The 17293-nt window shown below is 35.1% G+C and overlaps 2 protein-coding genes and 1 long non-coding RNA gene across 9 annotated transcripts; 1 reads left to right on the forward strand and 2 right to left on the reverse strand.

The window, feature by feature from the left end:
* Positions 1 to 506: 506 nt before the first annotated feature.
* On the forward strand, positions 507 to 2869 carry LOC124177780. Its single transcript, XR_006869664.1, has 2 exons — positions 507 to 1641; positions 2224 to 2869. It is a non-coding gene; the product is annotated as an uncharacterized LOC124177780 (long non-coding RNA).
* LOC124177779 (max-like protein X) lies at positions 2618 to 5642 on the reverse strand. Of its 4 annotated transcripts, XM_046560578.1 has the most exons (6): positions 5332 to 5642; positions 5215 to 5233; positions 4801 to 4941; positions 4272 to 4651; positions 3945 to 4058; positions 2618 to 3660 (listed from the first exon to the last, which is right to left on the reverse strand). In XM_046560578.1, the coding sequence occupies exons 3-6, from the start codon at positions 4934 to 4936 to the stop codon at positions 3604 to 3606; spliced, it is 687 nt and encodes a 228-aa protein (XP_046416534.1). In that variant the 5' UTR covers positions 4937 to 4941; positions 5215 to 5233; positions 5332 to 5642; the 3' UTR covers positions 2618 to 3603. The 4 variants fall into 4 exon arrangements, with proteins under 4 accessions (XP_046416534.1, XP_046416532.1, XP_046416531.1 ...); XM_046560576.1 differs by lacking the exon at positions 5215 to 5233 and having other exon boundaries at positions 4272 to 4648; XM_046560575.1 differs by lacking the exon at positions 5215 to 5233.
* A 759-nt stretch (positions 5643 to 6401) lies between these two features.
* Positions 6402 to 16235, reverse strand: LOC124177575 (F-box only protein 28). Of its 4 annotated transcripts, none has more exons than XM_046560085.1 (7): positions 15950 to 16235; positions 14051 to 14236; positions 12900 to 13181; positions 12073 to 12321; positions 11713 to 11908; positions 11264 to 11628; positions 6402 to 10615 (listed from the first exon to the last, which is right to left on the reverse strand). In XM_046560085.1, exons 2-7 carry the CDS (start codon positions 14060 to 14062, stop codon positions 10208 to 10210), a joined length of 1512 nt encoding a protein of 503 aa, XP_046416041.1. In that variant the 5' UTR covers positions 14063 to 14236; positions 15950 to 16235; the 3' UTR covers positions 6402 to 10207. The 4 variants fall into 4 exon arrangements, with proteins under 4 accessions (XP_046416041.1, XP_046416043.1, XP_046416042.1 ...); XM_046560087.1 differs by having other exon boundaries at positions 13975 to 14236; positions 15950 to 16234; XM_046560086.1 differs by having other exon boundaries at positions 6402 to 10582; positions 15950 to 16233.
* Positions 16236 to 17293: the final 1058 nt, after the last annotated feature.

Raw genomic sequence — 17293 nt, forward strand, 5'->3', positions numbered from 1 at the left:
CTCCGACGCGAGTATCTTTGCATAAGAAATGTAGATTAAATTAATTACGTTTACATAATAATAACTTGATAAGAAAAAAAAAAAAAAAAAATCAATAAGTAAAAAGAAAAACGAACAGTATTGTTCATGCCTGTCTCATTGTAGGTAAGCAAAGACAGCGGGTGAAATGTGATATCGAACAATTGTCTGTTGCAGATTCGGAAAGGTGAAGACTCGTACGTAGAGGGATCAGAGAAATGGACGACGAGGCCTCGATTTTACTCGTGGTGACCCTCGCGGTCGGAGGTGTTCTGATGACGGCGTTACTCGCCTGCTACGCCTGTGTCTTTAGGGATTTGTGCTGCCGTAGGGGTGAACGCTCGAAGCGACGAAGAGGAAGTCCTCGAAGCCCCATGCAAGGTTCGGGTGGAACCTGCAGGCCGCGTCTCGACACGATACCGCTGAACGACATCACCCAGGGGGAGAGCATGCCGACGGAGTCTGAAAAAGTCTAGCTAGAATATCCCCGCAGTTTCACCGATTCCGAGTGTTATAAATTAAAGGGGCGATACTCGTGTTTCCACTGGTTGAAATTAATCAGAGACAATTTTGATTTGCGTTCGACGTCGAACGAAATGCTTTGAATAGACCCTAAACTTGTTGCCTCCGCGCAGTCTCAATTACAGTGCGACGAGTATGTATAATAATTGCGTGTACGTATGTTAGTCGATCGATGAAGCATCTCAACCGGATATTGGATGTGCAGCTGCGGTGGGCTTCTTCTCTGTAGATGTAAAATAAATCTATGGAAACCGACGCCAACTGTTCGTGGCGTAATGATTATATGCGACACGGGATATTTGTGGATTTAAATAAACAAGGAAATACGGTCAATCTAATATCATAAATATGTTGTTATAGGTTTTCCGACTCTCGGGAAAATAACGAGGTGACTCACGGCACGTTCTAAAGAGTCTAATTTTTGTCAGGCAATCCAAATTAACTGTAACCACTGTTGCAATCGAAGTACTCGTGAGAATTTCCGATTCAATATTGTAAGATTCGTCAATTTTGCAAATTATTTCCGATCATACGTATATTGATTATTGTACCCTGCGAGAGCAAAGGTATTGCCACATTAACACGCTTCAGACGCACGTCGCGAAACTTGGTTTATCCACGCAGTAACAATTACTTGTATTTTAATCAGACGGTTCTTCTTTTTCACTCAAGTTGATTATATTGGTGTCTGATTGTAATACTTGGCGTTTAGTTTAATTTCTTTTCTACTCATGAACTTCCATTTGGTGGATTGATTTGGGCCCGACGTGTGTATTACACAGTCTTATACTACAAAATGATCTATCAATGTAATGTGGTAAATATACGGTGCATTATGTCCATATACAAGGTGCCAATATGCAATGCACTTCGATTTTAGATTGAAGTATCGTTAACGAAAAGAATCATGCAGATTTCAATTTCTTACACCATATTACCGTTGCACTTGCGACGAGGAGTTTGCTTTTATTGTAATAAATAATGAGACGATTACGTAGAACGTGAAAGTTTCAATATATACTTGATGGAGAAATATGCGTGACAGCTGAAATCACATTCATTCAAGCGAAATAAGAATTGGAAAATGTCAGCATAACAATAGTAAGTAAACAAAACATTTTATTAACATCAAGGAAATAAAAAGTATATAACATGCATTCCTACCTTTTTTGCAACACCTTCATTCCCGTTTCTGATTTATGTATAATATTAAAAATAATTGGTCTCTGAATGGTGGTAAATTCATTTTATACACTAAATTTCCACGGGTCATGTGTCGATTGGAAATAAATATTCAGGATTCTGTTGGACCAACAAGTAATCATCGGTGAATTTACGCGGTTATGCGAAAAGATGTGCACTGTAAATTCATGTTGCGTGCAGTGTCTAGTTGTAGACGAAAAAGAAAATGTAACCTTGTTGGATTGAAGTCAATTTTTTTTACGTGTGAATGTGACAACTATTAGATATTCGTCACAGTCTTTGTTCAGCTCGAAAGAAATATAAATGAGAAAAAGAAGGCCCGTTGTAAATTAGTTGAATTTTTAATTGTATAAAATAAATATTCGAATCGGTTGAAAATCTAAGAAAACCATTATTTCGCACTCAGAAGTGTCATTAGTGTAATTAAAAGTACATGCTTGAGTTGCTGTCAACAAAATAATGAAATCTTACTTTTCTCAGTGACTGGATTATAGGAAAGGCGACTGAAGTCGTTATTACTTATTCCTCATTACAACTACATGCATTTGCGGCTTTGACATGAGAACAGAAACGCAGTGGCAGAAACGGTGTTTTGGTCAGCCGTGGGCGGAATACCTAAACATCGCGAGTGACGCGTTTCATGATTCATTCATGGCAAAATCATAACTCACAACACTTGAACCAGTAGCGAATGGTAACAAGGTGTTAGTGTAGGGGCTCAAATGTATATGGGGCATCAATTAATCATGTCGTTTGAGCCATACTCGAGGTGAAAACGGCCACTTACACGTTATATCGTGATGGGTAAAATCGATTGTTTCTGTAATAAAAATCTGCGTATAACCCGAGAGTAATAAACGTCAGAAACATTATATTTCAATGTAAATATTTTTATTGTTGATTGAAACCAAGAATAGCACAGCTATTCCATGTAGATAAACATGTATACAACGTGGGTACATACATAACGGTTTATAGTTTGTAATAATAAAAGAAAAACCTCTGAAAATGTGTAAAATTATCTATGAACGTACAACGCTGTAAAATGCGCTGCCCTGAAATCACTGTACATTTAAATTATTATTAATTGGCAACTAAAATTCTTTGCAATTGCTTTACAATAAAAGCAAAATAATTGCGTTCTTTGGATGACTATGCATCTCTATTTTCTACTTTCGACGTGAACTTTGTTTACGGATTTTAATGTTGATCGACATCAACGATGCGCGCAGATTTTTCTTTGCGCGCGCAAACTTATTCATAAATTCAAATAGAGATAATGCTCCTGTACACCTGTGGCATACTCAAAACTTTTTCCCATAAGAATAGTAAAATCGTAATATCATCCTCAAGAAATTGGAATATTTATACTGATTTTTACCGCAAACAGATTTCCAACTTGATATTTAGCAACGTAAATTCTTTTCGAATAATAAAAACGTCAAATTATCAATTAAATCGCGTCAGTTGAAGCAAAATATATATGTATATCATTTTATGTACAATATAGTAAAAGACAATATAATACAGCAATGTATATGCATAGTAATTGCAGGTTGTTTATGGAGTTATTCACAATCTGATATCCAATGGTGATCAATTATATTAGGTACTTATCACACGAGCTAGAATCACAAAGTTTGTTCCATTGCTTGAGGGCGAACAAGTGAACGGTACAACTGTATATATATTTATATTTATATGTTCTCTGGTAACTGAGAGGTAATTTTCAATAGGCTTCCATTGGCAATCACAGAAGTTCATTGGAATGGCTTGTTTTCTGAATTGCAATAGTACTTCAAGATCGTTGATCAACAATTGGAAGCATAAACATAATCTAAAGTTATTTTATACCATTGACTAGCTGATAGGGTTGTTGAACTGCTGTAAAACGGATATCACAACTTCCCTAAGCGTCTGTAAAAAAATATTACTTAATTAATTACTTATTTCGTTATTCATATTATTCACAATTCTCGATCTTATTCTGGGTTATTCAAAAATTAAGCCGTGCACAATAAAAATGACTCTGCGTCATAAAATCGAGATTTCTTAGGTATTAATGTGAATCTAGCATTGCTGCGATAGGGTGGATTACGCGTTCTAGTTTTCAACGCAATGACAAAGTGTATGAATACTCGATTGTTACCCTCTGCTTCATTTTCTCAGTTTTAATATCAGAGCACAAATGTAGATCTTACCTGCGGTTTACAATGTTCCTCCAACCAGCTGAATACACAGGCTGATAATTCGGCAAAATTAGCTACTGAAACGTTGCTAAAAGTTTGAAACAAGCGGTCCATAATTGCCTGAAACTATACAAATTATAATGTGAGATGAGCTCAAAGATTGCCCGCTATTTAGCGGAAATTATTATTTTTCAACTTAAATCTAAAAATGACTTTCAATAGTTACTTGCCCTGGCCAAATACTACTAATACTCCACTTAAGTGTGAATTGTTAGAATTATTTACGCCGTATTTGCATCAGACTATAGAAATGTACCAATTAAAACCAGACATAATTACCACTTGGAATTTAGCTTCGTCCGATACGCGTGCCTCAGCATGACCAGGCTGGGTCTGGTGAGCCTTGACGATCTGTTCGTAATTGGCTTGCATTATCCTTAGAGCTACGACCTCTTTTCGGAGAGCATTACGTTCCTCCTCCTGTTTCTTCTTTTGTTGCAAGAGAAACTGTATATAGTCAATTGATTTTTGAAGAACTGTCGCCTTAGACAATTTGTAGCCAGATGAATCTGTGTGCTGACAGGTGGGAACTAAGTCTTGAAGAGAGTCGTAACCCTTTTTTATGGCATCTCTTCGTTTCTGTTCTGCCTGAGTATGAGCTTCTCTGCGACGCTCTTTGTAACTGATTGTAGAATTTTTATTGTCACTGTCTTCATCTTCTGAAAAACAATAAAATAGATCCTACAGTGAAACTCACCGGTATGTATGTTTGAAAATTTTCATATAGTGATTCAACAAACATATTACCCTGGAGGAGTAATTGGTCTTAAATAAAATTACAGAAGTATAATTTAGTATGTTCTTTTACCAGTGTTATGTGCAGATGACGAAGGAGTATTGATGGAACCAGTGCTACTGCATCGGGAAAAGGTATATCTTTCGGTAGGACTAGATGGCTCCAATTTCATATCTCCATCCGATCCTGCTCCGCTGTGCATCGCCATTCCTTCTACAGCAACAAAGATTCACGAGATTTAGAATATCAGAAGATACCAAACTATGTTAACAGTAATCACTGGATCATATAAGAGAATCGTGTACGTGTGTTCTATGATATATTTGTGAAACAGAAAATCAAAAAACAGTCAAAGGAAAACTGGAAAATAACCAAATTACCAAATTTTGAGATTAGTATGCGTACACGTGACCGTGGAAATGAATAAACTGACTTTATCCCTGTCTCTAAATAGGTTTGCCCCGTTATGATACGTCAATAAGATACCTAATCTGCAGTCAATAGCCTTGACACGAGTGTTAATTTTTAGGATTACTGCAATAGAAAAAGAAGAGAACATACACAACAAAAAGGCAAGGAGAACTATCAAGTACGAATACTTACGGGGTTCGTATCCGTCTTTGTACGGTAGATCGGCCATCGTGTTGATAAGATAAGTATTGCATATACGCACTTAACTCAACGATTAAGCAAAGTCGGCTATATGTTGGGCGCGATAACCTCAGATCGAATATTTGTCGAACGTTGATAGAAGTCGGCGTAAATCATGTGGTACTTAATAAATTTGCAATATTTTTTAACAATCTGACGTGATATCTTTTCGAAAAACACGATAACTTAGCTTTTTAATACTCATAACGCTGCTGACCACTTCTTGTTACCGTTTCGACGCGCCATCTTGACGAAACAGCTTTCATCGGGAATAAACGCGGAAACGCAATATGCGCCAGTGTGTTCAACTGTTGTTCACTTTACGAACTGTCAAACATAACCACGTGCTCGAGTAGCAGACGAAAAGGACAAAACAAATTTTCGTCCACCCTGTGACCTGTCTGGTGCAGGATGTACAAGATTCAAACGTGGACTCGGTTCGCAACCTTGCGATATAAATTTTCCGTGGCGTAGAAAAGGTAAAAATTTTGTAATATATCTAAAGATGCTTCCAAGTTTGCACTACAATTTGAGAAATAACTAACAGATCGTATCATGGATAAATGAATATTTTTTAAATAATTTCAAACGGAGTATATGTAATAAAATCGACGTCACCGGATCAATCGAATCGTGAACGGTATTTTCGAGGGATATCAATTTGGTACAATTTTATAAGATACATTTTTTTTAACAATTTCAGGATTGATACGTTTCGAAATTAAAAAAAGTATTACCTGCGTTGGGTAACTAAGCATTATGTACAAAAGATTAAAAACAGCATTACGTTAAATTATTATTTATTATGTGATGTATCTAATATATATATTTACATTCGCTTTAATACACATAAAACAAATATATGATAATATAATTATAACTTTTTTTTTTTTTTTTTTTAGTTTTGTTTTATTCAATTCAAATTCGATTTATATATTATTCTTACTGTAATTTTTTTAATTTGGTGTAAACTTGTGTGACATATGTATTGCGTGTGGGGATATTGTGTTTTCATGTGATGGAATTATAATTGCCTCCACAGGCGAATGTTGCGTAATACACTCAAATAGTAATGAATTTAAAAATTCTGATATTTTCTCTACTTAGTCAATATGACTTTGGTCAATGAGCTTGCCGGCTATTGCTTTACCCACGACAATTAGCAATAGTGATCCAACTCTACATGTTTAACAAATATGGTAATGATTTTTTTAAATGAATTCGTTAGCTTTTTATGAAAAGAGAAATCGCTTGATTTCAAGAAAAACATTTTGCTGTGTTCTCTGGTAAGCACAACCTAAATTCCTGCTAACTTCTAACGCTAATTGTGTATTTATTGTATTCTTTAATTTAAATACATTCAACACACTACTTGTATGTACAATATTATCATGTATATATATATATATATATATATATATATATATATATATATATATATATATACCTATATACATGTATATAGATTTTTTTTTATACGGTGCTACTTTAATGGATTCAGAAGCCAGCATTGAGGAAACACCAAAAATAAAATAACAAACTATTCATTAATGTGTTCAAATAATGTATCAATACAGATACATTGAAATATCATACAAGTAAGATAAAGTTTGATTGAATGGTAATTCGTATATTAACGTATAACTTGAGATCACAAAAATATTCACCTGCAATAGAATTATGCTAATATTCATCATTTCGGATTATAGCAATAAAATCGGAATTGGGATGTCAATGTTGTGTTCAAAATTCAATTATTATATAACATATAAATAATATAATTGATGATTAGGGTAATTTTCAACTAAAATCACCAGTCTCTTTGAGTAAAACAGAACACAGGAAGTTTAGTCTGAATGTTGAAAGAAAAATAGGTGAATAAGTGAAATAATTAAATTTTCAATATATAAATTGATTTTAATCCATAAATTATTGAGCTCGTAGCGTTGCTTGATGAGGTAATTATTCATTACTGGTCTCTGAGATCTTTTTTTACAAAACATTAAATAAAATTCACACATTTTCTAGCCAAAACCGCCCTACGTCAATTTTGTCTGAATAAAGGTCACTTTCCCGCGATTTAAATCGATAAAGCATCACATATAGTAATAAGATTTCATCACTTTTAAATTTAGTTTTTTTTTCACCTTTTCGTTTTATTTCTCATTTGACATTGATAAAAAATTATATATTTTGATAGTTACTTTACTATTAATAATTATTAATTATATCTTATTGTTCCATTAGACTTTAAACTAAAATGCTCCATAGCCTTTTCTTTATATTTGTTTACATACATACATATATATACATATATATATATAAATATAATATGATACATTTCATCATAATTATGTATAATATTATATGCATATATACATATATAAATATGAAGTATATTCATTATTAATTATTATCAATATTCAATTTATCTTATTGTAATGATCAGTAATAATATTAACTCACAATTACTAGCTACATTATTTTTATTTATTCATTTTTTTTTTCTTGAGATAATTACCATTGGTAATCAGTGCAAAATGGACAAATAATTAACTGTTCTATATTCACGTACATTCAGAGTATGTGCAAAAATGACTACCAAGTATGAAACGACTTTTGGGGCGTACCTATTTGAGTGAGCATTAAGTTCTCTGTTTATGGAAAATCAAAATTCTTAGCAGCCAAAAGCGGTTAATCAAAGTATTGCATTTAGCAGTAATGTGTAGCACTATCTCGCGATATTTGCTCAGATCATATGACTGAGACTGTGAGACTGTTGTATTATATTGGATAAGATTCGGTACTATAAAATATTTTAATTTTATACAATTCTCTTATATCTCGCCGCCATCTGGTCCAATGTATAAATACACGAATGGGGGGAAAGAACAGTACGTACAAATTATTATCGTACTTAAGTAACTCTTAGATATCATTCGTCGACAATAATTAATATGAACCATAATAAATCAATTTAATTTCAAACTAGCTCTGTACCTATCAGCTGAACCGAATTTTCAGCTATAGACGTCCTATATCGACGGTTGCGTAGAATAACCGGCTATCTCGAGTCAGGCTTGAATATACGCCTGTTTCGAGTAAAGTTCAAAAATCGGCTATTTCGCGTTTGAAATTTTTTGACCGTAAATTAAGTTTAATAAAATTAAAACGGAGCTCGTATGAATTTTGTGAGGCGCTGACGAATTTTGTATTCAACCCGACAGTGCTACCAACTTAATTTACGGCCAAAAAAATTTAAACGCGAAATAGCCGGTTTTTGAATTTTACTCAAAATAGCCGGTTATTCAAGCCTAATTTGAGATAGCCGGTTTATCAAGCGAACCTCGAATTAGCCGGTTTTTGAAGCCTAACTTGAGATAGCCGGTTTTTCAAATCTGACTCGAGATAGCCGGTTATTCTACGCAACCATCGGTATGTTGACTGAAATTTCGAAGGTATATTACTGAAAGCGGTGATTCATGCACAGTCTGTACATGTCGTTGTCTCTAAAATCACACTCTAGATGCTCTGTCAATATGCAATGAAAAGAAAACTTGCAATTCTTTGATTATACCAATGTTCTTTCATCGTATAAATTAATCATTTTCTACTAATTATCTGCTTTGAAATGGATGAAATCCAAATTTCCCGCAAGAGATGGAGCATATAATGGACTGATATGAGTGTTTGTTTGACCTTAAGTAGGTGTATTAATCAGTCTCACTCAACCCCTCAGGTACCGATCATTGCATTGAAAAAACATTCTCAAACCTTGGTGGCTATAAAGTAACGACAATTTTTGCATCAAATTTGTTTTGCTCCTTGTTAAGATAAGGTTTGTTAGTAAAACAATATGAGCAGACAAAGGCACATCACCCGGAATTTTATTACATGGCTCATGATCGGATTTAGCTTGTGAAACAACAAATTGAACAGAAGTTAATTTCTTTGTACAATTTTCAAACAACTTGTAATGCAACATACTGTTCCACCATGAAAATTGTTCAAGAAAGAAAATCCAGAAATACTTCACTTTCGAAGAAATGATTATACATGTATGTTTTCAACAAGACTCTATTATTTTTTTCCATATGGCCGTCCCCGTGTTGTCCTAAATGTTTAAGAAAACTTATTAGAATTAAAGGCTCTTTTTAGACTTCACCAAAAAATGTATCACTGAAAATCAGATAAAAACTGGTGCATGTCAAGTCGCCAAAGAAAATAGAAGATTTGCGAACTGTGATAAGATGGCAATACAATCAATACCAGTTTCTTTTAAAGGGTACTAAACGTTAAATTCAATGTCAAAAAAGATTTTAGTAAAGTAATGGACGCAACTAAAAAAAGAATGCTTCGTAACTTTTGATATTTACGGATGTACAAATATCAGAATTCGAAATAACAAACAGGCATCTTTCCGTTATTAACATTCTTCTATTTTCATTGGGTGCCTTGATAATAATAATAACAATATTCTTATCCTTAAAGAGGACCTGAACAAAGTCTGTATACATTATGTTTTAACAGTATTCAACGAATAGTATTATTTCATCAGGTAATACGACACGTTACACTTTAAGATCGACACAAGCATAATAAAAATACCGGCAAATCTGAAATTAATATTCATTGCTGATCATGTGAAGTAGCCATCTATAAAACTACAGCCAAGAAACTGTTGACCAAGATATTTCAGTAAGAATATTGTTAATTAGTTTGATTTGTCTAAGTTCATTGCCACATAACGGTATACAGAATTTTGATTGTTACAGATCCATCATGATCAAGATGTTAGTTAGATATTTGTACCGTGGTCAGAATTGATTTAGATTTTTGAGCGTTTAGCTTGACGAGATTTTGACGAACGTCGTGGCTTCTTACATGCATCGCTTGGCATATCATCAGCAGCAGATTTTCGTTTAGTCAAGCTAGATGGTGCTGGTGCTTTTGGTGGTGCCATTTCTACAGATGCTGGGTGACTCAGAAGAACCGGTATCATTTCTATGCAGGGGCTCCGAGCCTCTGTTATTGGAACAAAATCTACGGTTTCGCCCAACGCTTCCGGTAAGACACCTTGGTTCGCCAGAGCCTGCAAATCCTCTGATGGGATCGGCATCGATTGTCCGCATCCCAGACAGGCCGGGATAGCCGGTGATTTAGAACGCCAATATTGTAGCTCTGTTTTGCATTTGTTTAGTTCCTGTAGAATATTCACGTGACAGAGATGATGGTCCTGAGAAATGTTAGGCTTAGGCAACTATCATGACTAGTGAGACGCAATGACGTTCAAATGATTTATCCAAAACAGAATAACTAGACAAAGAAAAATCGTTATGACACGATATAAAATTTCAATATCTGTAAACATTATCGTTCTTTTTAACATTTCATAGCACGATTTAAGGCGCCATGCATATTTAAAAGGAGCCCATTCCAGATAACTTGGTTACATGAATAAATAATTAAGTAACAAGAAATATAAGAATTTCTGTAGTTGAAATTTGAATTTCAATCAACAGATTTTCGGAACTACTAAAATCTAGTTTTTTTGTTTTATGTATAAGACATGTGCTTGTACAAATATGGTACATAAGAACACAATTTTCTATGCGTAATAACAGATTATGATAGTATTGTAAATCAATTACAAAGCTTCTGCTATCAGCAAAGGTTTGCAAGATGATGATGTCTGACAATCGAAATTTTGTCAAATACCTTGAACATCTGATACTTCTATACGTACAAGTATAAGAATAAAAATGAACTGCGTTATTTTCTATATTTAAGAAATTTAACGCGATCGAGTGCTAACTCTGGTCACTAGATTCAGCCTTACACCTGTAAATTAAAAAAATTTGAAAGTTGATGTTTATAACTATACCTGTAGAAGAGTGCTAAATTTCCGTGAAGTTTCTTCATTTTTCTTATCATTATCATCAAGTCGGCTAGCATATTCTAAAATTTGTTTTTGCTGCTCAGCTATCTTCGCTTTGCATCCGCGTAAATCTCTGCGCATCAATGTCAATTGGCTGTTGTATCGCTTCATTCCCTGTTTAATTTTTCGAATGCGTTTGCGCAAGACCATATTAGACTGCGGAGGTGCGACGTTGGACTCCAACAAGCCAGGATCGTCAGAAGAATGGGGTGGCGAGCCTTCGCCCCCACTACTTCCACCGCCTTTGCCACCTCCAACATTCAAAGGCGCAGAATCCAGGCACATAAATGGTTTGCTTACATTACTAGGAGCTGTAATTTTATCAAATAAATATGTATCAGGCAAAATTGAAATTGGATTCTTAAGTTCGTTTTGATTTGTAATAAATAACTTACAGGAAAAGGTGCCTGCGAGATCAAGAAAGTCAGTTCCAAAGTACGGTATTTCAGGGAGAGTTGGCTCTAAGCGCTCTTTGAAGTACTCCATGGCCATTGTACTAAGGTCAAACAATTCATCAGTCACTTTGTAAGGGCGAGCCAGCTTTGGAGTAACTCGGATGTAATGTAAAATACGATACACCTCATCCAAAATCTAGGAAGCAAGTAATCAAACGTATTATTTTATTATCATTATTTTCAATTGGCTTCCAAGCCGTTTGACGATTTCAAGGTGTTTCCAGTATACAGTTCGTAAGTTACTGATAATTATTTTTAATGCTCCACTAGCAAGGGATGAGACTTGTATGATTTAATTACCTCTCCTGCAAAGAAACAACAATGTTTGCGTTCTATGTGCTTTCCAAAGCTCATCTGTAGGAGAGTAAGTCGCATATGCAAGGTTTCTATAATATCAGATTCGCAAGCCAGTGGATGATTTCGTCTAGCGGATTCACGTCTAGGCATTTGTGCTTTAATTGCCTGAAAACGACAAAGCATTTGTGTTTGCAGACGTTGAAAAGTTGAGCTGAGGATAGACCCGCACACTCGATCCATCTGATGGCACACCTGAGAAAAATAATTGGAAATAACAGCTGTTACTACACATCATGGAATTTTTCAATACATAGTGCCTCAATGAACACAGTTTCAGAGAATGCGAACTATAAAAACAAAAAGTTGTCCAAGTAATGCAATGTACTTTGACAAGCTAGATTCAACTGCAAAAATTGTTGAAACAACAAGAAGTTCACAAGTCCAATGATATTATGCAATTGATGCGTTAAGTTAAAGTTTTTAATGGCTGTAAGAAAAATTTTCTACTTTGAAAATGTATATAATAAATTATAAGTTTCAGAAGTCAATGAAGTAATGAATCAAATAAGCTGTTGATTAAATTTGAGACAGTATTGGCGAAAAATGACGAAGGTATTAAAATTGTACTTACGTCAGATGCACACTTATGGACTAACGGAATTTTTACTTTTACAAAATGATAATTCCTAGATTCTAGTATTTTTATCAGGTTGGCGAGTACTCTGTTTTTGTCATTACAAGCATCAATAACATTGTTTCCATAACTGATTCTGGTTATATTCGCAATGTGGAACAATGTGATGTATCTGTATATCACGATGCAAACTTACGGGACGCAAGTGGGCAATGGTATTGAAGTCCAGATAGCAAAGTACTTTCTCCTGAATCTCAACGGGTAGATCAAAGAAATGAGTGTTCGGAGCTGGAGTGCTTTCTACAACCGGAGCTGTAGATGACTGTCCCGGCTGTGTCTGCACTTGATTCTTGCGAATTGTCCCAGTGTCCGCAATGCCATCACCGACCGCACTTCCACTGTTATTACTTCCCACACTGCTCATCTGACGTGTGGAGACCATTGTTTTTATTGTGGAATTGCACAATTCGTCAGGTACCTTAAATGCATATGTCAGGTTAGTACTGTTGATCACGAATTTGGAATTCATCAATCAACTTTCAATTAAATAATACACGTAATGTTTGCGATAAGTATTTCATATCAAGTATCTTTTGGTCCAATTTATTCGTCTTATTAGGTATTTCTAGAGTCATATGTACTTGAGAGAATTTATCCAAGCAGGGGGCCGCTGAATATCCACCCCATGCCAAGAGGGACAAAAATTTTAGGCACAACCTAGGAGAGACTCTCGCAACAGGAATCATTAAAATATTTTGAGGTATTGGTTTAATATTATACAAACACACTTGGTGAGAATTCAGACTGTTTGCATGACGATATGCTTTCGAGATTAGTATAATGATAAATTGACGAAAACGTTAAAAAAAATATAATACTATTTACTTAGGTATATGTATTTGAAATGACACTGTTTCTTTAGCCTTACTATAAATTAAGCACAGTTTTGCAATCATGTGAACTGCAATAAATAATTGACGTGAAATTTGTTGCAACATTTGAATTTCTATTAGATTATCTTGAACATTTAAAATGGTATAATTTATGCTGGTATAGTGTATAAGATATGTCTTAAATTCAGGAAACTATAACAGAGCAACACATATCCATACATGGAAACTTAACTCCTCGAAATCAACAATTCTAAAACTACAAAATGGTAAATTTTTTTTGAATATTTCGTTATGTTAATTTTGCTAACTTCTGCCTTGCAAAATATATGCCACAAACATATTTTTCTTTTCGTTCTAATAAAGAGGTGTAAGGTTTACCTTCCACAGTATTGAAAGAATATATGTGTAATGTGATTTTGTGTTCAATTTATACTAATAAACTGTTTCGAATTACTAGAAGTTCCATCTGGATGATATCTGCCAGGCAAGGACTTGGCCAATTCGCCCCTTAGCAGCAGTAGCCATAGCTTCACAAGATCTATGCCACCTTGGCTAATATCTTCTGGCAGCAATACTACACAGGTAGCTTGTTTAATCTTCCTGCTCAAATTTGTTGCTGGTTCAGGTTCTTGATGTCTTTCTATAAATAATTTTCGTGACTGACATTATCGACGCTAAATCAGCAAATTGATTATTATGCGTGATGTCAATGCGTGAAGTTAAAGGATAATTGGATGTTGAAATTCGATGCGACTAAGAACACCTTCCCAATTTGTAACCCAAGCTTCCTTCGATGCGTGAAATAATATTTCCGATTTCTTTTTATGACAAGGCTTAGTTTCTATGGTGCCATACCATTAGTAATGGATATTAGTAATTAAAGAGACGATAATTCAAGCTCGACAGAAATGATTTCTGCTTCAAATTTGTTTTGAAAAATTCACAAAAACATGGAATTACTACAATTCGATTTTGTGTGATTCGTAGCTTCTTCACATTTCTTTGTGTACTATCACAATATTTCAATGTACATTTTTGTCATGCAGAAAAAGCAACTTTGTGAACAATGTAAGCAAGCGTCGGCAGTGGGGAAAAAAGCCCCCCATCCCCTCTTAATGAGATTAGATAAGCTGTTTGAATATTATTGTAAATTTGTGTAGTGTAATTAGACACAGGATCACCAAGTGTAAAGACAAAGTATCCTGACCACTGCTTAAGGGATATATATGACTACCAAGGCTGATATAAACAAAACTTCTGATGTCAAATAAATACCGCATTGATTAACATTTTATCCACTATTCATAGCCGAAACAAAGAACTCACACGGGTAGTACTAAAAAGAGAAAGATAAAATGGATTTTGGTCAGTCAAATTTTAGTCCACCAGTTACTTTTGCTTTTTGTCTGCTTTAAGTCCATGCAAAAGACAAATGAATCGGATTAAGTTTAGTATGCATATGCATTGCCAGCTATTATATACAAAAATCTCTCGCAATAAGCAGGAAGATTAAACATGGTTTTAATTGATGTTGGAAAAGATATGAAGTGATATGTGCTTATGTTATACAGGTTAAATTTGAGGTGTTATTGGGTGCATAACGGTCTCCTCAAGTATTTAGCAGAATCAGTTTTAAACGTGTCATTTATTGATTGCCTTTGTGTGCTGAGTACAATAATTCAAATAAAATCTATTTTATATCACACACCGATTACATAAGAATGGGATAATATTATGTGCATACGTGGATTACAACTTGAATACAAGACGATGATGATTAATTTCGTGGAATGCATCCGCGATAATCAATTCCTAGCAGAAACGATTAAATTCTTCGTTCCGTGAAAAAAATAAGAGGGAAAATAATGTAAGAATTTAAAAAAATTTCGTCAGATATGTATTTGACGCGACGAGCCGTCGATCTGTAAATAGCTTTTTTATTCAAGATTCTCTACTGGAATATCTCCACAGCTTGCTAGAGAATAGCGAGCTTGGGCATAATAGAACGTACATATATGAAAGTGGTTAACTCTTCGGCTTTTTACCGCCATAAAAATTCGGATACACGTTTATTCTGCACGATTGATTACACCTGAGAAAATAAATACAAACATTGAATCGATAGATATTTATTATCACCTCAATGTTAATTAAACGCGCCATAGCTCGCATACTTGATAATGTTAAAGACATAAATAAGGGAAAGAATTCAAGGAACATCGAAGAAAGGTGTAAAAAATAATACACATATAAGACGGCAGAGACACTCAATTGTAGAAATGAGGTGTAGTTATACGTTTTGCGACAGGTACTAAAGTTGGTTCAAAAATGGTCGTAGTTCTCACTCGCTTACCTTTACTCCAAACAGAAAATGATCACTGTATCGACGTTGCTGTTTCCAGCGACATTTTGACGGCACTCGCGTTACTCTTCCGCACCCCTTTAGACGGTGTTTCAATTTCCGTTCTTCTAGAACGGTAAAAAAAAAAACTTCACGACGGTTAAACGAGGTGTATAATTTCTATGCGACGAGTCCAAGGCTTTCAATAATGAATTTCCAATTTACTGCAACCCAGAACCGTCAAGCAAATCACAATCACCGTGCGACTCCAACGCGCGGATTGCGCAGACTCATCCGTCAGTCAGGAATGCGCTTCTTTCCAATGAACGGAAGTGCGAGTCGCTCTTAGTCCATCGCGAAACTCGTAACGTCAGTTCTGCCACTACCTGAAAGAGGGACGGACGTCTCGTCCGCACCATTCGCGACTCCGTACGCGACCCCATCGTCGACTCAATCCAGTGACTCACACCGATGCTATCAGTTTCGAGTTTATATGACGCTACCGTACAATTAACTGACTCTCATTGTCCTGACCAGGTTTTCACTACTAGGCATTAATGACGGAACACAGCCAAATGCGGAGGGGTCGATTGTATCAATATTGTTACTAGACTATCACGTGCATCGTTTTAGTAGGCCAATAGCGTTTTAGTTTAGGGTCAACTCGAAACGGAAATATAGGAACAAAGCCTGTACTGTCAACCCCAAAAGGCAAAAGTCCCTAGCTCTCGCTGCGTGAGAATCCGCGAGACGGCAAAGGTCATCGCACTGATTTTCGTCGGGAAAAAACGCATACGATAGGTAGGGGGATAGGACAGATCAGGAGAGCCGGGGAATAGACCCTGGCTTGGGTTGTGGCATCAAACGACCGTCGACCGCGTACTCGGCATCTGATTGTGAGAGTAAAACTTTCAACTATCATTCGATTAAGTGTTCCCCCATAGCTGCTGTCATTGGCGAAAATAAAAAAAATAAATTAAAATTTATGCCACCTAATCTGAATTATTTATGACCAAAGAATTAAATTATTTGGATGTCGTCCGAAAAATTTTTATACAGAGAATGAAAATCCAGTTTACATTTCATTCGAAATCGGTTCGTTGAACCGTTATCTAAACGGCCCGCTCGCTAATAGTGAATACTTGTTGTATAAAACGTTGTAAATTTTGCGACAAGACAATAAAATGTTGTTTCATTAAATTTCCTTAATTGGTTTCGGGAAAGCATCATTTTTTCATGAAGATGTTCATTACTGAAATATTATAGTCGTGATTCGGGTATACGAAAATGAAAATATACATAACTTTAAATTACTTGTTGGGCATTGTTCTGTGATTCTACGTAGCAATTTTGCTA

Source organism: Neodiprion fabricii, chromosome 3 (genome assembly GCF_021155785.1).
Source record: "Neodiprion fabricii isolate iyNeoFabr1 chromosome 3, iyNeoFabr1.1, whole genome shotgun sequence".
NCBI classification, from domain to species: Eukaryota; Metazoa; Arthropoda; class Insecta; order Hymenoptera; family Diprionidae; genus Neodiprion; species Neodiprion fabricii.

Excerpts from the sequence above, each read along its gene's own strand:
- LOC124177575 (XM_046560085.1), bottom strand. Across the intron at positions 12,322-12,899 it reads CCATTGCCCACTTGCGTCCC|GTGTGCCATCAGATGGATCG; the intron begins GTAAGTTTGCAT and ends TATTTTTCTCAG. Across the intron at positions 11,629-11,712 it reads TCTCGCAGGCACCTTTTCCT|CTCCTAGTAATGTAAGCAAA; the intron begins GTAAGTTATTTA and ends ATAAAATTACAG.
- LOC124177779 (XM_046560575.1), bottom strand. The coding sequence starts at position 5,368 with ATGGCCGATCTACCGTACAAAGACGGATACGAACCCC. Across the intron at positions 4,942-5,331 it reads CAAAGACGGATACGAACCCC|AAGGAATGGCGATGCACAGC; the intron begins GTAAGTATTCGT and ends TTGTTGCTGTAG. Across the intron at positions 4,059-4,271 it reads ACGAAGCTAAATTCCAAGTG|TTTCAGGCAATTATGGACCG; the intron begins GTAATTATGTCT and ends TAATTTGTATAG.